Genomic DNA, 24,190 nt, shown 5'->3' on the forward strand with positions numbered 1-24,190 from the left:
AGAACCAAGAATCACTGGTTCCACTATGAAACACTGGAATTCTGCTCCTATTTTGGTCTCACTGCTTCTCTTCGCATGCTTATGTGGCTTACCTGCTCCCTGTTCAAACTTTCATCTCAGATCGGAATTCCTCATTGATAGAGCTGGTATTTTTGTCACAGAATTCTGTAAAATATTCTGTTTATTTCCAAAACGACTGTTAGAGTGATGTTGACTGAGGGTAGCAAATCTGTTCTTTTACCCTTTAATGAGCTGAGATAACATAAGGATCAGTAAAATGGAGAAAATGGACCAAAGAGTCCTTTTCAGTCTAAAAAAAGAGTCAATAGGTCTGTTATCAACAAGTGGCAATGAAAAGTTAGGCTTCACAGGCATTTAAACAAGATAAGAAGGGCAACAAATGATTTTTTTCTCTGTAATGAAAGTTTCACTGCATTTCACAAAAAGAAAAGGAGAGGGATATGTCCCAAGTTAGGATGGAAAGCTAAAGTGCTTGTTTTCAAAAATGTTTTTAATTACTGTGAACCAAATGTTTTACATCAACAACTTATAATATTTTGTTTTCATTTCTTCTATTTTTAAAACCCCTCTAACATAAATTCCATTTTGAAATAAGAAGTAATTTAAAAACAACAGTTGGAAACTCCTCACTCTATAAAAGTTGAACTGAGATATGTTATTAAAATCAAAACATATTTTACTAAAAAAAAATAACTGCAAAAAGGGGCGTTTGAATGTATGGGGGCAACACACTGAGCAAAAATTCAGCATTTGTAAATAGAGATATATTTTATCAAAAATTTTTTTAAAGTTTTGTCAGAATAAAAAACTAATCTCTGCGCCACTACAATGTACGGTCCGTATTTGTATAGAGAAGCTTGGGAGAAAAACAGCTGAAAGCATACTTAATGCAATAGTAATAAAATATTAAGAATTATGGTTCTATCATAACTGTATTAAGAGGAAACATCTTGTCAAATGGTTGCAATTACAATGAGAGGAAGCATACAGTGACAGATAACTTTAAGTTCTGTGGAATCAAAATTATATATTATATTAAAAATATTGCTGCAAAGGCCCCACAATGGCTGAAATTCATTATTCTTTAGACTAGAGGAGCCATAGAATTATGGAATGGTTTGGGTTGGAAGGTACCTTAAAGATCAGCCAGTTCCAATCCCACTGCCATGGGCAGGGACAACTTCCACTGTCCCAGGTTGCTCAGAGCCCCATCCAGCCTGGCCTTGGACACTTCCAGGGATGGGGTCTGTCATTACTGTTAAATTCCAGGCTATAAACCTGTTTTGATAGAACTCCTGTGTTTAACTCTAGTTCTTTTAAATTTGTAGCTGTTTCGTGCACAGTTTAATAATTTAGCACTCAATCTGTTAATGAAAATTCTAATTGAGCTAAGGGAGCCCTGAACATTCAGCAGCTCACCTAAGATAAAGCTACTTTCAGTTTTTACTTAAAAAGAGTACATTGAGACCAATCCTTTACCTGCAGGGATACACCATGGTATTACATAAGCAGATTTGCAGAAAACTCCATTGTGTTGCTGTCATATTCCTCCCCATGTGTTACCATCCAGAAAAGCACAAAGACATAACTGGTTGTTTTTTTCAGTTTCTTGCATCCTTGGTATCAGACCCTGTTCTGCTACTGCCTGTGAGATTTGAACTCCTATTGGATTCCCCCCACACAGAAGGTTCACTGCTATATGGACAGATAGCCATGGAATAATACTGCTCATCTGAAAGCAGGGCCTCAATTTTTATTTTTTTATGTTTTCATAGTTCGCAAAATCTGCAGCCTAAAGTAACAATTAACCCTCTGAAGAACCTCTGCTGCAGATCTCGTATGCATCACAGTAATTGATCCATTTCCTGACCTTTGGAAAAGAGTGCTGTGAACTATGATGTCATGCCTCAGCTGAAGCAAAGCTTTAGGCCATGCTTCATAGTTTGATAACACTTCCATTAATAAGGAAATGTATCCTATGTCTAGTGCTTGACACAGGAAAGGTGTAGAGTCAGCAAAATGTTAATTTTAGTAGTAATAATAATTTTTACGGTATCAGCTTGTTGCACATCAATCTGCCTAATCATTCCATTTCTCAACTATACTACATTTGTTTCTGCTTCTTCCACACAGAACTGTCTAAAAGCTGAGTGCTGGGGAGGATGAAACTAGAAAGCCTTATAAATATGATTGCTTAGATTTTGAGAATATGAAACCTATAAGTGAAATAGAATTGGAAGCAAGTTTCGATGTCTGAGATGTCCTAGTTACTGAAAGCCTCGAAAAAAATGGTATGGCCAGCTGAAGGTAATCCTCCCTTGATTTAACAATGCCCTTCTCTTTACTGAAAGTCCAAGGGTCAGAGCAGACCCTGCTAGCTTGGCAAGAGGGGTTTGAAGAGCAACTCTTAGAGTTTAAAGTGTAACACATAGGGTAATGTAATGATTCTTATAGGCTGTATGTAAATGCTATAGGATTTGTATCTTGTACTAGATTGGTTAGTGTAAATTAGAATATTCAGTATGGAAAAGGTTTTAATGTATTGTAACGGGAACTTCTCTCTCTTCACACTGCTTCTCCTCCCTTCGCTCTGCCTCTTCACTCCTCTCTTCCTCTCTGCTCTCTACTATGCTGTTAGCTCTTCTTCTTCTCTCTTGCCACTTCCTCCCAGGGACCTTTCACTTGGAACTTCCTCTCCCTACCTCTCCCTTCACCCACTCCCTAAGGCCTGCCACGAGTTGCACCTGGCAACTCCAAGCAAGGCCCCATACCCTTTATAATAAACCACATTTTCTAAAACCTAATTTCAGAGATCTCTCGTCTACATCCATCCAAACCGTCCTGGAGTCTAGAGCCCTCGTTACATGTGAGCTCTAGGGCACGAGCCAGAGACTTGGGCTGGTTAACACCAACACAAAAGTGTTTCGTTTAGGCAAAGAAACACACAGAGTGCTCAGGCAGAGTCTCCATAGCAGCACAACCTCCTGAGGAAAAGCTGAAAAGGGGCAGACAGGGGTTAGAGGTGTGTGGCCTCATAAAAACATGTTCACAACAAAGACATTGAAGTAGAATGAAGCAAGTGCCAGGTGGCCATCTTTGAGATCACAGGCTCACAACATCCTTAGGGTTGGAGGGGACCTCTGGAGATCATCCAGCCCAATGCACCCACCCAGAGGAAATGCAGCTGCCCCATCCTTGGAAGTGTTGAAGGCCAGGCTGGATGGGGCTCTGAGCAACCTGCCCTTGTCAGGGGAGTTGAAACTGGCTGATCTCTAATGTCCCTTCCAGTGCAGGTCATTCTATGATTCTGTGTTATCTAAAAGCAATAATTTAACAAAATAACTTGATGTTTCTTATCTATTCACACGACCTCAAGAAACAAGGTTTTTTTAAAACCCTTGGTTTTTTGTTCTAAGGTACATAATAAAACTTCAAGGGTCAAAAAATCGGGAATTTACTGGTGGATTTGAAGATGTCGAATGTGGAAAGATTAGAATATGCTTTGGGTCTAGTGTTGGTGCTGACCTGGCAGCCCATTCCAGCACACCATCTTTAACAGTGTATGGGTGTCAGGAATGGTACAGGTGATTTAGTGCTGTCATGTCCAATATGCACCTTTCTTTCTTCAAGACTTGAACATGGGCTATGATTCTTACAGAATCCTGGGAAGGTCACTGGAGTTCTTCCTTTCAACCCAAAGTCTGGAACAAAAAAGCTCATTTTGTGACTGTGTTTCATTGCTGTACTGGTTACTGGGCTCTATATTTCAACTTGACTTGTGTGTGTGTGTGTTTCAGATAATACTTCTAAGAGTCTTCTGGAGAAAAGACCAAGCCTGACTAAGGAAGTGGCCCCAGTGAGATGAACTGCTGGGAGACACGGAGGTCTGTCAAGCTTTAGGAATACAGGTAAAGGAGATACAGCTCTCACCTCAAATCAGAGTTGAAGAGCAGGAAAATTTTCCTTCCAGATTCTTTCTCTCAGCCTACATTCACAAACTTGGTCAAAGCAGAAATTATCTCACAGACTGATGGAACTTCAGCTCCTTAGACTTGAAGTTCAATACTCAGATAACTGCATACTCCCCTGAATTATGGACATTGGGAAAAGACCTCTGATACTCTTCCACATGTAGACCAAAAGTCAATATCACATTTCTAAATACATCTGAATTTGTTCAAAATATGTTTACCCTTTCTGCTTTAAAAAAAAAAAAAAAAAAAAAAAAAAAAAAAAGAAGTAGCACCCAAGAAATTCAATTTTCTAATATTTCTTTCAGGCTGAAAAAAACTTGGGCCATGCATTCTCTGTTTTCCATATCTTTTTTCCATTTTGCCAAAAGCTGCTTTCAAAACTCCTTATCTTCGTTATAGCAGGAGCCAACGACTCTGAGGAAAGAACCTACAATTGGTTTACAGTTTCTTTGTGAATATATACCAAAAGGGAATAGAAAATTATTTGGGATTTATTGTGGCATTTTCATGCCAAAATATGTGATTTAAGAATTTCATTTAGTTTTAAAAATGTATTGGGGGTTCAGAGAACATTTCAGTTATTTCAGTTTATCATAAATTTGGTTTGGCTAAGAGTTGAAACTGCAGCTGAATGCTGCTGAATATGGATTTAGAGTTGGTTTGTGTTTCTCCTGGAGTGTTTGAAAGCAGTAGTGAAAGTGAAAATATATAATTATTATTAAAATGGAAGAAGGCTCTTGGTTTTTGTTTAAAACTGTTTCATCTTGCTTGGAAAAAAATAAATCTCTAGACCTCAAGTATGTGTATTTTTATGCTGACAGATACGGTGTTTCTCGATTTCCTTCTAAAGGCAAAACCTTTCTCTGACCCTTGGATCTCCATTCCATTGATTATAAATTAGGAGAAAGAAACAATGATTCTCTCCCAAGAATGTTACCATGTGGAAAAAGGCAGGGCAAGACCCCCTGGGATAATAGGCATGGACCATCAAAACAGTTACCTAAAATAGAAACATCTCAGTGCAGTAATCACTGCAAGGAGCTGCTTAATGGTACTGGAAATCTCCTGGTCCCACGTTCAGATCCAGGTCCAGGTGCCCTGTGGAGATCTAAGTATCCCATCTGATGCTGCAGTCACATAAAATAATTAGCAGCAGAAAAACATCAGAAATGTGAAGCTTTCCTATGCACATAAGATTAGCAGAAATAAGGTTCCTCATTTAACACTGGATCCTCCCTTGTAATGAAGCAAAGAATATAATTTCATAATAGATACAGTTTCTGTTGGTGAACATAAACCTCTCAGTCATTGATCATATTTTGTGACACTGATTCAATATATTCCGGAAATGTTGGCATATGCTAATAACTATTAAAGTATGTATTGCCTGCAATTAATGTGACTGAATAGATCAAAGGCCACTTTTATTAAGAAACAGGTTCTGGTACAAAAAACCACAAAGGGTTACCACGTAACCAGACAGTGAGACCACAGTTCCTAATCTAAGTAGCAGTAACCAAACATATTTGCACACTTTATAAGAACCCCAGAAAAGAACAGCCCACATACAAAGAAAGTACAGAAATGAGCTAGCAAAATGCACTAAAAGATACATTAGTACAGGTTCAAATCAAATATTTCAATTTTGTCGACTTCTCCTTCTACCTTAGTTTTATGTATTTAGAAACAATTCTTAAAGCAATGTTGCTTTCTAGTTTCCAGAATTATGTATAACAGTCTTGTCCCTGAATAGAGAATTACTGATGTCTCTCTGGCAAATGTCTGCTAGCTGGACACAAATATAAAATGCATCGTTAAAATGCAGCATGGTGAATCAGCAACATCTTTTGTGGAGCTTTGGACTGATGACTGCATGACTTCCTTGACTGGATTTTTGTCAGTAATATGGGAAGTAGCATTTTAATTAAGAAACAAACAAAAATGTTTAATACGAGTTATTAGAATATTCTACTAACAAGGGATCAAAATTCAGTCTTCTCTCCAACATGCATAAAAAACCTCTGGAAATCCAGAATCATAGGGTTTTAAATTTTGTTTAGAGTTCTTATAGAGAAAACTGCCACAGGGTTTTGTTATGACCCAAGGGCAGGACCCAACACTTGGCTTTGTTCAACCACAGTTAGACCTTGTGAATTACTCCATATTCACACTGTAGAGATCAAGGTTTTATTCAGAAGAGGTGGCTCATATAAGTCAGGAACCAGCTGGGACCATTAGAAATATTGCAACAATTTCAGATTGCATGCACCTATGTTGTCTGTGGTGATTGGAACATGCAAGTTCAGTAAAGTCAGTATATTCCTCACATAATTCCAACCTTCACTCCTAATGGAGTTTATGTTCAACACAGAACTTTGTGGTGAAGGGACCACGGTTTTGACAAGCAGAGTGAGGCTAAAGACAAAATTATTAAGCAGAAACTCACTCATTATGTGTTGGACTATGTGTAAAATACAAACTCCATTTACCAGAAGCAGAGGTCTGGAGGCAGCATCAACATTCAGAGTAGCACAAACAGGTCTGATACAACAGCAGGAATGGTCTCAACCCCCGGGAAACAAATTAGTATCTAAAAACTAGGATCTCTCTGTATTCCTTCTAAAATAAGTAAGTTTACTCCAGCTACCAGGCATGAGTTGTACAAAACAGTCTTGAATCCTTGTTACCTGAGGCTCAGTTCACACTAAAATCACCCATAAACTTAAAGGAGATTAAGAGAAGTGTTTCCCCCAATATTAAATTAAAGCCTTCTACTTACAGAAAGCAAGAGGCAGATTAATTCACGAGTGAAATTCCTCCTATTTACATCATATTTTTTTCTGCTGTTAAATTCACAATAACACCAGGAAATTAGAGCTGTATGAAAGCACACTGTTGTTTCTGAAAATGACATCTTCAAGTTGCACCTGACTACAGATTTGTCATGTTTTGGCTCATTTATACCTTGTCTTTCAATCTTCTTTTCATCACCCCACCTCTAAGCCAAATCCTTCTTGTCTTTGCTTCTGCTGTGGTTATTACATAAATCTCTACTTCTCATTCTAAGTTTAATGATTCCCATGGCTATAACGTCCCCAGCTCTCTCTTCTTTAAATTATAAACCAATCCAAAAAGTTATTTTCAGACATCTCTCCAAACAGACAAGAACATATGAACAGGTACAAATCTACCAAACAAAGGTTCTCCAGTGGTATTGCTCAGTGGAATTCCTGTGTTCACTGCTCATGCAGAACATGGGAACATCTCTGTGGTTCCCCATAAACAAAGAGCACTGTGCTATATCCTACACATCCATGCCTTAATGGTAGCATCTTAGTTTCAGCCCCAACACCTCAAATTTGTCCACGGTTGCCCTTCTCTTCCAGTCCATGACACAGTAACAGTCCTTCATTAAACTTTATAAGGGTCTTATCACCTTCCCGAAAATAGAGACTGGTCACTTGTGCCACACAAGATCTCCTTACAGTTACATACAAGAAAAAGACATTTATCTCTATTTACCAATCATTACTGGCTGCAGAGTAACAAAGAAAAAGTAATTACCTCTTCCTGAAGAAAATCTGACTAAGGAGGGGTCTGCTGGCCAAATCTTAGGAGCAGAGTCATGGAGCAACTCTTGCAGGTCACCGTCACAAATTACAAGCTCATGCAGAGCTTCAGACTCCCCACGATGAACAAGTTTCAGAAGGCCAAAATAGAATTATGTGTACGTAGAAGGACTTGAGTCCTTCTTCTCTGCCTCCAATAACAAGGGGAAGATCAGCACTGCTTAAATCCTCCCATATATCATTAATATTGATAATGAAAGCCATGGGAACATGGAAAAAATAAAAGGTATTTTAAGAAGATCGGCACATCTGAGAGGACTTTAAATACAGCAGCCCCAACTCCAACCTACACATGCTACGACTTCTCTGGGAAACCTATTCCAGTGCCTCACCACCCTCACAATGAAGAATTTCTTCCCAATATTCAATCTAAACTTGCTCTCTGTCAGTGTGAAGCCATTCCCCCTTGTCCTGTCACTCCATACCCTTGTGAATATTCTCTGTCTTTCTTGTGGTACCCTTCAGGTACTGGAAAAGCACAATTAAGAAGAAAACATTCCAATTTTCACTTGCATGTTATTATGAGACAAAATAGACTTTTGCAGCATACAAATGTGCAAGCCAAATTCCTAGGAGCCCATAAAGGCATGGCATTTATTCTGCATTGAGATACAAAGAAGATATATTGGAGGTTTCAGAAAAGAATAAACACCCGTCAGAAATATTTTTATATCTTGCAAAACTGTATATTCAGGTTTACTAAATATTAAATGCAGATTTAAATAGTCAGCCTTAGAATGCAGTAGAAATTGAGATTACATTAAATTTCTGAGGTCCTGACTAATTTTTAAGCCTGGAATATGCAGCCATTCAGTGAGAAAACATCAGTGCTAGAAATCCTTGTGTTAACACTGCCTAACCTTTCCAAGTGTAGAATCACCTAAAGGAGATTTCAGAACAGAAATGGAAAACAAGGGTCATCATATCAGACATTCCTTGTCTACTTTTAGTGCTCATTACTGTGATCTAAATAGAAGATGATCCTCACTAACTCGTTCATGAATGTTCATGCACAGAAAAAATTAATTATGCGCTTCAAGATAATCCACTGCCAACTTACTTTTCACATAAAATCTTCTAAAATATAGACATACAATATCAATAAGGAGAACTATTTCTACCCTTCTTCTTCAGAGAACTCCACATTCTCATAAACAGTTCTATAAAGGAAGGCCATTGAGTAAAAAGCTTACTTAACTAACTTTTAAAGGAAAATCTGGAGTCAATACACTTGAAATCAAATGCATATTGATTGTGTCATTTTCCTCTTCAAAAATAAACTGTCTCAGTAAATTACACAAAGCTCTCAAGTCTTGACACAATCCTTATGACTCACAGATCTTATTCCTTCTATATCCTGTTAATTTTACTGCTGTGACTGGCCCCAGTTAGCAAGATTAGTACTGGTGGTAAAATCATGTACATGCAAAGCTTATGAAAAACTTTGAGTTTTAACATCCTTTGTTCATAACCTTTTTTTTTAATCAAAACTTCCAAATATTCTACCAGCTGCACAATCACCGTCTCTAACAGCCTGTCTCTAAACCAGGTGAAGTAAACCAACAACCCTCCACTTTGATGGACTTTGGCCACAATTTCCATTGAACAATTAAGGCAAAGCCAGTAACTTCTAATATATGGATAATGATAAAATGTTGAAAACTTTTTACAGATATCTAATTTTAATGCTGTGATAAATACAGATGCTATGAGTCTGCTTTCCAAGATAAAGCTTTCTTTAATGCTCTCTCATGCCAGGACTTTGCCTTGCAAGATTTCCATTTGTATCTCTCTCTTTGACTTCAGTATGGGCTCCGGAGAAAGGAATTGCATAATCAGGCCCTTAATCAAATTTATTAAAACCCTGATGATATACAACCCAATTAAGGAATACCTCTCCATTCCATAAGAGCTTTTTACGTTCCCTATAAAACACTTTCCTCCTCACCACATAAAGCTTAGTGTGTGCATTGCCATCTGTCAGTATGAAGTACAAGCCCTAGAAATGAAAATGGGGCAATTAAATCTACAAGCTGTGGCTGATTTAACATTGAAAAGATAATGCTAACTGGCTTAAGAACTTTCAAGCAACTTTCAAGCCTGTCCAGTTCATCAGGTTGTGAAAACCACAATGAGATTGTGGTACTCCTGTTTTTAAAAGCAGGATCTTTCTCATCACATTTGCTGGTACAGTACTTCCCTCAAGTGATAAATGTATTTCTGCCTGTTTTGAATTTTCCTCTATGATATTAAACAGCAAAAACACATACTATGCTTCCTAATAATCTTGCATTTTGTGTTATTATAGAGTCTTTTTTTTTTTTTTTTTTTTTCTTGCTGGTCTTAGTTTCAACTGCTTTGTTTCAATGCATGACCTTTTGATTGTGTCAGCCACAGACCTATGTATTAAACATATCATCATATCTCTGTCAGATATATATGGCACATTTCAGAGCACAACATCCCTGCTTGGGATGACAATTTGTTATGCTTCAAAGGCTGATACTCAGATAAATACAGTTGAAAACATTCATTAACAGCCTGGATTTGGGGACTGTATTTAGCTCTTCCAAGACTGCTTCTAAAGACCTTTAAAAGTAAAAGAAAGACATTTATATCCAGGGACAAGTTAAGCATAAAGTCATCAGGATGGTTAGTTATGGGGATACAGCTCTACTTAGAGGAAAAGGCTTAAAGAAATGAACTTGTTCAGACTTAAAAAACAGAGGCTGAAGATGCAATTGCTGTAGAAAACTGTCTAGGATGAGGGTGCAGGGAAGACAGAGCCATAATCCTCTTGGAAGTGCAAAGTGATGACTTGAGAAGCAACAGACACAAGTTGCAACAGGGAAAATTCCAGTCAAGTTTCAAAGACCACAGAAACTCCTCATGATGAGGTCAGGCCAGCATTGCAGTAGGTTCCTCAGAAAGGTTGGAAATCTCCCTCCTTGGAAGCTGTAAAAATGTGAGTGAACAAGGCCTTGAACATGCTGTTCCAAAGTTGGTCATGCTTTGATCAGAGGAGTGGACTGGAAGGTTTCAAGAGATCCAGCCTAACTTATATCGACCTATAGCTCTGATTAATTTTAATACCATAACTAGATTGCCTTTAAAATCAGTCCTACTGAACAGTGTCCACACTTCTCCATTCCTTTTCTCTTCTCCATTTGCATCTACAGTTTCTTCGGGACTCTTTTGTTTGCTTTCTGTTCTTTTTTTTTTTTTTTTTTTTTTCACTTTTTAAAAAACTTCCTTTGCAAAATTTAGTTCGAACTGGACTTTTAACATTTATTACTTACTCCTGCTCTCATTCTTTCTCCCAAGGTATAGTTTTCTTTGCTGAACAATCTTTTTTATCCACTGCATTTTAGTATTCTGATGGCTTTTAAAATCCTCCTTAAAGGAAATTATTTCTACATGAACTCAGTGATCTTATTCATTAATTCATATGAAATCCTTCTATATGAGCATTTTCAGAGTGTTTTTACAAGCAGAACTTCAAGAAAATGGAAGCCTTGCCTGCATTTGGATCCTGATCACATCAGATTTGTTAGTTTTGAAAAGAACTGTCCTTAACTTCTCAGTATTGTTACTAAAATTTAAAACTTCAGCTATAGCCTGAAGGAAATCTAGCCTACTATTCAGTATAATATTAGTTGAAATAACTAACAACTATATGACTTTATCAACTTGTTGCTTTAAAAGGTTTTAAAAATATTTCCTACAACTTACATAGCCAAAAAAAAAAAAAAAAAAAAGTTATTGTCAGTTGTAGACAGACACCACAGTGTATGAGGTTCTTGTTTGAGACTTAGAGACAGAGAGACACAGAAGAACCAGAGGTACCTTTGCCTTAACAGGTAAGCAAAAGAAAGTTAACCAGGTGAACGATAGCTACAATCCAATAAATAAAGCTGAGTTAAAAAAAAAAAAAAAAAAATGCTGCAGCTTGAATAATTTTGGATGAAAATGAGTATTACAAGCTACTGGTTTATTACAGATGGTATGTGGTTGATACAATTCTTTTCCCACTTAATGAGCTTTATATAATATTGTCACATTGTGACAAAGAAACCAGTGTGTAATAGGTGCCTGGAATAACATTATTTCTGTATCCTTTCCCTTTTTCAAAGCATTAGACTATGTCTTTCCTGACCCTGTCTGTACTTATGAAGGCATATATAAGCTTCAGCTCTTTGTTCACCTTTTGCAAAGATGCTTAAGTTCTTTCTAAAGCACAGCCATGTGTAAAATTTAAATTAATTTAATTCAATTTATCCCCTGGCCTGCATTCCTGACATCTGTAATTGGTGCTGTATCTCAAGCCTGTGAATCAGTGAGCAGCATCCCTCCATAAAAGCAGGCCAAACACAGACCTTCTGAGACTGCAGGAGGAACATGCCACCTCGTAAGCCACCTGTGCTGGATACCTGTTCTTCACTGGCATCAGCACAGTGGCATCTGGCTGTGACTTCAGGTTTCTCTTCCTTAAAAAATCTCAGCCACCACACTTGTCTGGCTTGGCAGGGAAATACTTGGTATGTGGTATGGACCCCAATTATTTTTCAGCTGAAATATAAAATAATTTTCATGAGTTGCATTACTAAATTAATGCACTGGGACATTCCAAACGCTGTTTCACATTTAACTTGAGCTTCTGCAGAATGGCTCTGTCTCTGAACAAAACTTAAGGAGCAAAATGGGAAAAGTGGAGAAACTTGCTTGCTTTAAACTTGGGAGTCTCTGGATTTTCAGTCTAGCCTTGTCAGGGTTTCTTGTTGAAGTTTCATTCTTCTGGCTGGTTTTCGTTTGCTTGCCTGAAATGTCCACTTCCTCTCACCAAAAGCCATGCAGAGATTTAAAACTGTGTCCGAACCTCAATAGGGTCATTTTCCTTTCCAAACCCTTCTGAATGCAGCTGACTCATCTCCCATTCAAACTGATCTTGCCATTAGGTATCGCATGAAGGATGCTCATTCTCTTTGCCAACGGTCAGGATCTTCTCTCAGTCATGATTGCTCCACTGAACATCTAGGAAGCATGAATGTGAAGAGCTCTGCTCAAGCCACATATATTTTTGGGCATACCTTGAAGGGAATATAAGTTAGAACAGCTGTGTACCACTAACAAGTTGACCACCTTGGTCCTTCTGTCTCAGATTTCTTCCAGGATGTCATAAAGGCTGCTTCCATAAGCCAAAATATTTACCCAAATGGAAGTGACTCATCTCATCAGTCCAACTAACACTGCAGGCAATGCAATTGAACATGCAAATCAAATGCATTCAAACACCACCTCCCATTACCTTTATTTTCCTGCAATGAGTGCCCCAAAACTCAGATAACAGACTCAAGAAAGTAATAGCAGGATCCTAGAATCATGGAATGTTTTGGGTGGGGAAGACTTGAAGACTATCTCATTCCAACCCCTTGCCATGGACAGGGACGCCTTCTACCAGACCAGGTTGCTCAGAGCCCCATCCAGCCTGGCCCTGGACATTTCCAGGGATGGGGCAGCCACAGTAAATTTTCTTCACTCTTCACTGTTTACACAGCTATGGGTTTTAAGCAGTTCAGTCTGCATTGCTTGTGGCCTTATATTACCTAAGTTCAGTAAATTGTTCATAATTAATCCTTTTCTCAAAACTCTGATTGTTTTTATCCTCTCATGTTATCCTCTTATATTTTCTTGTCATAAGTTTTGGACCCTGCTTCTAACTCAGCATTTATCAGGCTGGCAATGCTCCAGCTTCCATGTCAAGCCATTTAGACCATCTCTTATCATGTCGTACAAACCTAGGAAAATATACTTTAAAAAAAAATCCGAACATAATTTTTAAATTATGCTTTAGATATATATTTTGCTATCCAATCTTAGCCATTCTGGAAGAAATTGCCTACTTTCTTTCTTCTTCAGACTGTTAAAAAGCTAGTTAAAGTTTTGCTTTACTTAATTTTTTTTCTGATTCAGATTTTGTCTCACTGAACCTGTTCTAGATTTTCCTTTCCACGGTGGGAAATCAACCCAAACCTGTCCTTAAGGTGTGGGTTATTCTCTGGTTTAGCCCTTAGAGGGAAAAGGGACTAATTATATTTTGGAATAAATGAAAGTAGGTGGAAATTTTGCTGTTTAATATGGCAGCCTTCTAAATCCTGAAGAACAAAGTGGCAAAACCCAGCCATTATGCATTTGCTTCCCTAACTGAACAAACCTGGGGGAACAATATCCAAGAAACAAATGTACTTTGTTATATTTAGATATATTTAGTAATATAATTGAGGAACAAAAATCTGTCAAGAACAGAACTTATCTACATTCTAAAGCTTTAGACCCGCATAAAATGAACAGATTACCTGCAAAGTTTCCCACACTCTATATATCATATTTCTTCAAGGAAGATATTCCCAACTCTGTAAAACCTTTTTTAAAAATTGGGGGGAAAATGGATGATGGAAAATCATGACATCAAGGACAGCGGAGAAGGATGGGCACTGAAGAGCAGTGGATAGAAGGCACTGTAATGGCATTGCCAAATCAGCTTCTTGAAAACCAGATTTTTCTCATTTTCTTTGAAATGAAAATTCTTACACATGCTTTTCTAGTCAGTTACAGTGAAATATATTGATTAATAACTTATTAAATTCATTACATTCCACCTCTAGAATATAGTGTTGGTTTACTGAAGTACACTACATTCCCCTTCCATAGGGAATCCATTATATCATTAATCAAACACATATGTTTAGATGGCATGGTTACTAACTTGCCTTTAGTAAGCCCAAGTTACATTTCATCCCATTGCTCTAGTACTTCTAGTAAGGCTCAAATTATATTTTCTTTCAAATTATGCCTATTGTGGTCAAACCAATTTGTCTGCCCTTGTTTGAATCTTTTCTTTCCTGCATTTCACAGAATTGCACAACAACTGGAGTTGGAAAGGACCTCTGGACATCATCGTAGTCCAATATCCTGCTTAGAGCAGGGTCACTTAGAGCAGGTTTCTCAGGCCACTGTCCAGTCAGGCTTTACTTGTATCTAGAAATGAAGACTCCACAAAATATCTGGGCAATTTACAATCCTAGAATTACAAGATGGTTTGAGTTGGAAGGGATCTTAAATCTCACCTCATTCCAACTCTTCTGCCATGGGCAGGGACACCTTACACCAGATCAGGTTGCTCCCAGCCCCATTCAACCTGGTCTAGAGCACTTCCAGGGATGGGGCAGCCACAGCTGCTCTGGGCACCCTGTGCCAGGGCCTCAGCACCCTCACAGGGAACAATTTCTTCCTGATATCCAATCTAACCCTGCTATCTGTCAGTGTGAAGCTGTTCCCCCTTGTTCTGTCACTCCAGGCCCTTGCCAAGAGTCTCTCTCCATCTTTCCTGTGGGCTCCCTTCAGGTATTGTAAGGAGCCCCAATAAGGTCACCCCAAAGCCTTCTCCTCTCCAGGCTGAACAATTCCAACTCTTCCAGCCTTTCCTCACAGCAGAGCTTCTCCATCCCTCTGATCACCTTGGTGTTACGTTTATTTACTACATGAAATATCACAGCGTGAAGGGGCTTCTGAAAACAAGACCATCATATCCCTAAATTAAGTGAATCTCAAAAATCAGCAGATCAGCAGGCAAGTGTTTTTCAATCAAGCATGGTAATAGCTGCAAAAATGGAGTAGTTCAAACTGAGTTCCTTAGCTCTTTAAGCTTGAAGTTTGTGGAATTTCAGTCTTTGTGGGATGGATGCCCAAAAGAACTGAATGTAAATGCAGTTTATTTCTTTAAAATTGCAGACAGGATTTCAGTATGCATCAAATTAAAAATTCTTGGCAACTAATTTAACTGACTGTTGTTTCCACAGCTAATTTCTCTAAATTTTTCCCCAAATCTGGGCTACTGTAGGAGATAGATAGCATGAAATTTCCCCTATAAATGTGCTCAACAGAAGGTAAAAAATACATTCCAAGATACAGGAGTTTGTCACCAGCTCACAGGAAAGGGAGAATACGCTAGTCTTCTTCTTACTGATTTTTCTACTGCATTAAATCAAAACCCAGCAGACTTCTGGAGATTTATTTTTCATCCTGAAAATTTGCTGTGGCCCTCCAACCTGTTCTTACAGTCTTTGACGGGGTACAATACAAGTCAGTAAGTGCACACTTAAGGACTTTATTACTTAGGCAGAACTCCCCTTAATCTCGAGTACTGATGAATACAACCCAGATAAATTAGTATTTCCACCCTGTTTAATAGGAAAGAGACCTGCATCATCTTGAATATTGTCAATAAGAAGCTTAGGTCTTGATTCAGAAAAAACATTTAATTGCATCTGTATTCAGGACGCTGAAGCCTGTGCTTAACTTTAATCATATGCTTGGGTCAGAGTTCCACGTTTAAGCAATGCAAGCTACAGCACCACCCTAGAGAGAATGCATCCTTCAGCCAAAATCTTAATAAGTTACACAAATAAGAGCAGTAAACAGCAGCCCTGCCTTCTCTTGTTTCTAGGTTTAAAACACTCTTCAAACAAAGACCACTATTTTTGTTTATAATATTTTTTTTTGAAGAAAAAAATCTCACAAGTGTAAGACACCGCTTTCTTAAAATCCTTGCTCTCATCTGAACTGTTCAGCCTCCAACAGCTGAATAAAAAAGTATCCAGTATTCCTAATTTAACACATTTTAGCTGTCTAGGGGGAAAAAAAATACACACACACACACACACACACACACATATATATAAATTATATATATATATGTGTATGTATGTATATATATATATAAAAAATTACTTTGGGAAAGACAAGCAGTGATTTCATTCACTTTGAAGAAAAAGAATAGAAGATAGATGAACAGGCTGACATTATTGCAAGTTGATCTCTGTTGTCTCTGTAAGGACACCAAGATCAGGGAGGGGCTTTGACAACAGGAGAAAGAACAATCTCGTATCCATCCTCACAGAAAGGACAAAAGAATAATTAAGGAATCATAATAAGTCTCACTTTGGTCTCTTGAAAAGTGAAGAAATCCATTCTAAACACATAAAGAAGAGTCAATATTTGTGAAGAGTCATCCTGGATTTACCAAGGGTGAATCATTTCCTGCACCAGCCTGGCAGCTTTCTGTGAGGAAAATGACTGGACCTGTGGGCAAGAGGAGACTTGTTCATGCCATTTTCCTTAACTTCAGCAAAAGGAGAGTTCCAGGGTTTGCTCAGTGGGTGTTAGTCAACAAGTGTGCCTGGAAACCTGTAAGAGCTGGAGTACTGCTTGGTCATCCTAGAACCACCCTGCTTTATAGAAGGGACCAGGAGGAGGTGATGGAATGTTTGCTCCTGCACCATGACATCAGGCTGCGGTGGGATCAAGAGATGGTCAGTTTTCTCAAGCATGCAGCTGCCATCCAGAGAGAACTGGACTAACTGAAGGATACCTCTACAAACCTCCTGAACTTCATCAAGAGCAAATGCCTTTGGAACAGAAAACTCCTTGCAGGAGAACTGACTCTAGTGAAAAGACCCTTTGGTGTGTGAATAAAACAATATGAACAAGAGCCGGCTGTGTGCCCTGGCAGGGAAGTCCAACGGCACCTAGGCTGTGTCAGTGGATGGATTTAGGGAAGTGATTACCTCAGCTTTTCAGCACTCATTGGCCTGTATCTAAAATGTTGTTTTGGGCCTTCCAGTAGAAAACATTAATGGCACTGCTTATGTAAGTCAAGGACAGAGAACAAGGAAGGGAAACTGAGGAACAAGACTTGTTCAGCACAGTTAAGGAGCTCATCAAAGACAGGGCCAAGCTCTTCACAGTGGTTAATGCTGGAAGTACAAGAGGCAATGAGCTTAAACTGAAAACAGAGAGGTTCAGGCTGGATATAATGAGAAGCTTTTACACGATGAGGACACTCAGAGCATGTCCAGAAAGACGTTACCATCTCCATACTTGGAGATTTCCACAACCTGAGTGGGTAATATCTTGAGTAATACAGTTTGAGATCACGACTTTTGACAGGAGTAGTTATTTGTACTACATAAAATCCTGAAAGTTCCCAACTTGGAATATTTTACCGTAGCACACTTTTAAGCATTTTATTACTTCATATTGAGAGTGTAGGAAGATCAGTTTTCTACTGAAGTCCAGCTGGAATGTAATTGTAGACACAGGAGCACAGCACTATGGCAACACTATGAGTTCATTTGTCTCATACAAAATAGGAAACTCTACTGCAGATTTTCAGAGGAACAGGAAGCAAGTGGGGCATTTTTAGCTGCATTTCTTATGCTACTCCATACAAAGATAACTAAATTCCAAGACAGCAACAGCAAGAAGCTTTGAACACATGTCATATACTCAAAAATTAAAGAACACTCACATTTAAATAGCACATTGAAAGAGCATGTCAACACTCCTTTAATGATAAATTCTGGTTATGAATACTCTAGTATGAAACTTCCATAACCTAGAACTCAAACATTAAAAGAACCACAATTATAACCAAATATAGGTAAAAAATAGGATTAAATCTCTATGTAAGAATACAGCCAAAAGTGTCCTCATTCATCTTCAGCCATTCTTTAATTGCCATTCTGTCATTTTTTATTTTCAAAAGTTAATGATGCAAGAAATAAGTTGAAAGGGAAAAAATCATTTATTACATATTCATCTCATTATCCCATATGCTTAGAAAGATGTTTCTCAAAGTAAAGACATGTAAGAGGCCAGAAAGACACTGGCCAGTTTAAGAAATAGTTTATCAAATTGATGGGTTTATCATACTAATAATATGGTTCAATAAATGCTAAAATATTAGGGGTTAAAGAACTCTGGGTATATTTAAAGTTCTTCTATAATTCTGATTGTTCAAATTGGTATTTATGACCAATTATCTTGGTTTCTTCTATGGAGTTTAGCTAATATATAAAATAAGAGATTTTTTTTTTTTTCTTTAGTTAATCTTATCAAGGACTTGCTTAATGAAGAGACGGGCTCCACTATCTGAAAGGGTTTTTAGTCCTTGTGGGAGATTTGCTTATGGAAGATGGGAAAGGAATCAACTGCTAGCAAGAATTTTTTTTTTCATGTTTTGCAATGTTGACATTTTTAAAATAGATATATAAAGTATTAGCAATGTACAATTCTATTTCATATTTATCTGTATCATCCTTTACACCAGAGACCCTCTTCTTCAAACCAGCTTGTTTTAATTCCGTTGTTAACTGAAACGATAGTTCAGAAAGAAATATTTCTATTTCATTTACCAGCTGAATTAACAATTTAAATAATTGAATCTGCCAATATCATATTTAAAATGAATTAAAGGAAAGACAGAATGCCAGATTCTACGACTCCTAGGGTTTACTCCAAGTCAGGACACAAGCCAAGAAACAAGCCCTTTGTTTTCTATAAAGAAAATCTTCCTTGAGAAATATGTAGAATGAGTTATTTGCTTTCCTGCCAAATAGGAAAGATAAGAACACACATACATTATATATATATATCCATATACATGATGTTGAATCGTGTTTGCCAGATCAGCTGGACATTTAATGAAAAGGAGTCAGGGCCTGGTCCATCTCTCACAGAAATTACTGGAAGGCTTTCCGTCAGGTCCAGTGAGAGTTGGATCTAGCCCATCTGCATGTTTTCAGGCACAAGACCAATTCTCATTTCCTGACCTCTGTGTAATTCCACTGAGGATGCCACTACTGCAGAGAGAGAGGAACAGCTTATCAGAAGATTGCAAATATCCACCACGTTTTCAGTTAACATTCTGCACATACAGTAGCTTAACTCTATTCATTAAATATTTCTATCCACATCTGTGTTATAGTTCATTCAAGAAAAACAAAATATACTTTTAATTGCTTCATTACAAAGCTTTCATGTGCCATGTTTGCATGAATATATTATCAGACACATGCATTCATACACATGTCTGTAATCTTTCATCTCTGATGCAAGGACAAAAATGGCTTTCGATGTACATGAATAAAGGAGCTATACACTGCAAGCCTTTATATCAGAGAATCATAGAATGGTTTGCATTGGAAGGGACCTTGAGAATCAGTCAGTTCCAAGCCCCTGCCATGGACAGTGACACCTTCCACTATTGCAGGTTCGTCAGAGTCTCATCCAGTCTGGCCTTCAATACTTCCAGGGATGGGGCAGCCACAGTTCCTCTGGGCAGCCTGTGCCAGGACCTCAGCACCCTCACAGGGAAGAATTTCATCCTAATATTTAATCTAAACTTGCTCTCTGTCATTCCCCGTTATGCTGTCACTACGTGTCCTTGCAAATAGCATGTGACCATAAAGAAGTAAGTAGTAGTATTGACTATAAGACAGATAATTCCAGATTTCCCAAATCAGTCCCTTAGGACTTGTCATTTTCTAAAATCAGGGTCATAATTCATAAGGACTATCTGTTTATCTATTTTCTACTTAATCTGAGGCATTTCACACAAATGTTTCAACTCCTTTAGCTGTAAATTAATTCTCTGCTGAAATAATAGAACCTTAGAGTATTATTGTTAGAGTAATTTCACACCAATCTTTTGTGAAGCACTTTGAGCCCTCACAGTTTCTTTCTCATTCTCCAAATGAGCAATAAAATATTTATTTGAACAGCCTGAACAGGGTGGTGGAGGGTGAAATTTTGTTCTTTGCTTATTCCAGTAGCAGAAACACACCGTGGTGTTTTGTATGGAAGCTGTATTCTAGAACACAAACCCCACTGGGCAAGCAATACATTAGATGTGTCATACTTTGTCTTGCCAGGCTCATCAGGCTGATTTGGAATTTGCTGCCTGGGTAGAGTGACTCATGTGTTTACTAGCCCTGACAGGTGCTGGGCATCTTCCGCACTCATTAAAGTTAATGACTTGAACAGCAGAGAGGGAAAACTGTGTGCTGGTTTCCTCTCAACTTGTATTCCCAAGTTATCATTTAAGAGAGGATGTAAGTGGTGTCACCTTTCTTCTGCAATCATAAAAGCAGCGCCTAAGCAAACCTCTGTCCCTTCATTGCAAAAATAACCCAAGGAACTTCACAGGAACTCCTGGTTGAAGTCAGGCAAAGAGGAAAAAATGTGCCGTACACAGAGCCTTGCACATAAAAGCTGCTTCTTGCCATGAAACCAGTCACTTCTTCACTGCAACAGAGGAATTAACATACTGGAAATAAGCCAGAAATTTTATAGAAATATATGCCTTTAAGTAAGCTCTAGACCAGTATTCTCACAATAGTCACTCTTTGGAATCATTTATATCCCAACAAGCCACAGCTGCTGAACTGGCAACTTCTGAGTTCATAGATAAGTAATGAGAAGTTGTAGACAGTGGTGCCAGAGCCAGTCCTTTGATATGAACACAGGATACTACAGTTGTTGACCAGCCACACATACAGGGAAAAAAAAAAAAAAAAAAAGCCTTTAATTTACCGTAGTTAGCTAAAAAGACTCAGGAGAAAACTTCACAGAGACTTATGCCATGACATTAGACTGTCAACCAAGACTTGAAGAGATAGAGACCTCACAGACATCTGTGTATTCACACAAAACCAAGAAATTAGGAGGATTGAATCTTTAACTACAGAGACATCTCTACTTTGATGCCTGTCCAGCTACTAGATTTGCCCTGGTAATATGACAAAGTTCTGTGCCCTGGCTTCCACCCAACAAGACAGAAATATTGAGCCAGAGACCTCACAGAAACCTGTGCCTTAATATTAACCTGCTACACAAAATCTCCTGAGTGAATGATCTTGCAAAAAGAAAAGGCTGAAACCTCTAAAAATAAGGCTGAAGAATTATTGCAGTCTTAAATACTCATCACTTTTAATGTCTAACTTTTCAGGGTCTTCCAAATCAAAACGTAATCTTGCATTTCCACAGTTAAGGCAGTTTAATTGAACTGTTATGTTTAATTTTTTTCCTCTTCTGCAGTTCTCACAACAACATCTATTGCTCTCATAATTTCCTAAGATACTGACGTACAAAGGCCTGAGTAACATATCTTCCAAACCCAGACTAAAGTGCTGTTTGCTGGACAGGATTAGTAAGCAGAACATTCACTGATGAAAAAATGCTTGGTTGCTTGGAATATATTTCAGTAATTTGGGGAACACTAATTCAGAAATTCAGTATTTTTTCCATCCACATTGGCACAAAAAGCAATTTGACAAAAACTATTCCATGTTAGTCTTTCCATTCTTGATGTCTGAAAGGAGCTTTTCCTACCTTTGTAGTGCTGGATCTTTACATTTTTCCTTGTTTTCTACCTATTCACTCAACATTTCTTCTTGGGTTTTGTGGTTGTTTTGTTGTTGTTTGTTTGGGTTTGTTTGGGTTTTTGTGGGTTTTTTTGCCGTTGTTTTTTGGGGTTTTTTGCCTTTTTTTGTTTAGGTTTTTTTTTGTTTGTTTTTGGGGGATTTTTGGGGGGTTTTGGTTTTTTTGGGGGGGTTGCAATGGGGTTTTCTTGTTTGGTTGGCGTTTCAGAGGATTTTTGTTTGGGTTTTTTTCTGCAGTTTTGTTTTGTTTTGTTTTTTTGTTTTGTTTTGTTTTGCCTTAAATGTCTAATTTATAATTCTTTCTGTATCTCAGATAAGCAAGATAATCATTATATTCTATAGCATCAATGGCTGACTTGTTTCCAGTTCCCATTTACTTTAAGCCAAAAAAAAGCTGAACAGCAACAATTTTATTGGACTTTTACAGTCTTTGATTCCTCACTTGGAAGGCCAAGAGAGCTGTTTAATGTGCAAGACTACACAGTGGTCTGTGACTCTCTGCTTATTGGGCAAGATCAAAAGCACACGAAAATAACTGAGACTCCTCCCATGATCTTCTGTGCAGTTTGGTTGGACACAACAGGTGACCGACAGGCTCATCGAAATGAAAGATTCCCTGGAAACACTTTACAATGGTGGTCAGCAGAAGAAAGGGATAATGAAGTTCTTCCACAAGCTGTGTGTTGGACCAAATCTGGGAACTTGAAAATTCTGCACTTTGCATACTGATTCTCAACTTGTAAGCAAATTAAATTGGTTTTTTCCTCTCTGGAAGCTGAACACAGTATTGGAATGTTTTGACTTTGCTGGCACATGTGGAATGCAGGGAATGAACAATGGTTAATCAAGCCTAATGGACCAAGACCACAGAATTTCTGAATGTTTAGATAATAGACCACAGTCAACAATTTACAAGAGGAGATTGATAAAAAAGGGCTTGTTCAAAAAAGTTTGAAATAGCCATAAAAATCCTGAACCCATTTCAGTCTGAAAGTGATCTACCAATTACTTTTCCATTTGTCCTGGAAATGCCATTAAAACTTCACAACTGTGTAACTGCAGCAAGATACCAAGGTTACCTTTGCAAATGAAGTCACCATAATTAAAGCTGCTTTCTTCATTGTGCAGAAAGTACTGACATTCTGAGGGATTGCTGTAAGAACTCTGTGCTGATTATCCCGGGAATCAGGCACTACTCCACAGATTAGATCCTGAACCACCTGTCAACTCCATTTCTATGCAATTTACTTTACTTTGAAAATCATGACCTCAAAGCCCTGCAATGGCAATGCAGGCTTGCATTTCACCACACCACGATCTACCAACTCAAAAGGCTAATTAAGAGCACCAAAAAGTGCCTTTTGCAACCTCTGAGAGACAGACAAAAATATGATCACAACATAACAAAACACAAATCCCACATAAAATAAAAAAGTAAGCAGCATCTCACCTCATTTGACTTTTCTGTTGTGATATTTTTATTTTTCAGCTTTTTCTGCAGCAGTTTGTTTTCATACTCTGGCCTGGGATGCTCCTGAAAAAGATAAAAAGAAACAAACAAACAAACAAACATGATTATGATTAAGAGAAAATCCCCAATGTTTTTGGTCACTTATTCACAAACAAAGCCATCAAGATGATTCAACTCCACACACTTTTTGGACTAGGCTGTCAAATCCGGCCCAGTTTCCTTGATCAATAACCTTTCAATGTATCCTTGCAAAATATATTTTTCCTTCCCAAATTAGAGATTAAATTAAGAAAGGTGACAAAAATTTTTCAAGTGAGCAGCTCATAAACAAGAAAAGTATCATGCATCTCCTCATTCCCACCAAGTTCTGAATTCACTCAGAGCTGGAATATGGATTGATATTTCTCACAAAAAAAAAAGGCTATTCCTACAGCATTGGTCATATCATCCCTCTTTACAATAGTTAGAACCCTTGCCAGCCCTTATCAGCCCCATCCAAAAAATGGGTTATTACCATTTTTTAAATTAATCTGATAGTCATGAAGAGAACAAAAACCATTTTAAATTAATAAATCCTTACGAGCAATAGAATGGAGCCTTCATGGAATTTCAAGAGAATTCCTTGAGAGATAGATGTGATGTTCATTTCCTGTAACATTTTCACCACAGCAGACACAACCCTCACCATTCCCTGTTGCATGTGAGAACACAGTGAGACCTCCAAATTCTTTTTTATTCTGATCATGAGATTTTCCTAATGCATTCAAAAGGTATATAATAAAGTATCATTTAAATCATCAAATCATAGAATAGTCT

General features: G+C 37.9%; 1 protein-coding gene across 1 annotated transcript in view; it reads right to left on the reverse strand.

The window, feature by feature from the left end:
* Window positions 1-24,190, reverse strand: part of ANO2 (anoctamin 2) — a 148,216-nt gene that overhangs the window by 50,774 nt on the left and 73,252 nt on the right. Inside the window, exon 14 of the mRNA XM_040062298.1 lies at window positions 23,354-23,437. Coding sequence (XP_039918232.1) covers window positions 23,354-23,437 — 84 coding nt within the window. The remainder of the gene's footprint in view (window positions 1-23,353; window positions 23,438-24,190) is intronic.

Source organism: Hirundo rustica, chromosome 4 (genome assembly GCF_015227805.2).
Source record: "Hirundo rustica isolate bHirRus1 chromosome 4, bHirRus1.pri.v3, whole genome shotgun sequence".
Lineage (NCBI taxonomy): Eukaryota > Metazoa > Chordata > Aves > Passeriformes > Hirundinidae > Hirundo > Hirundo rustica.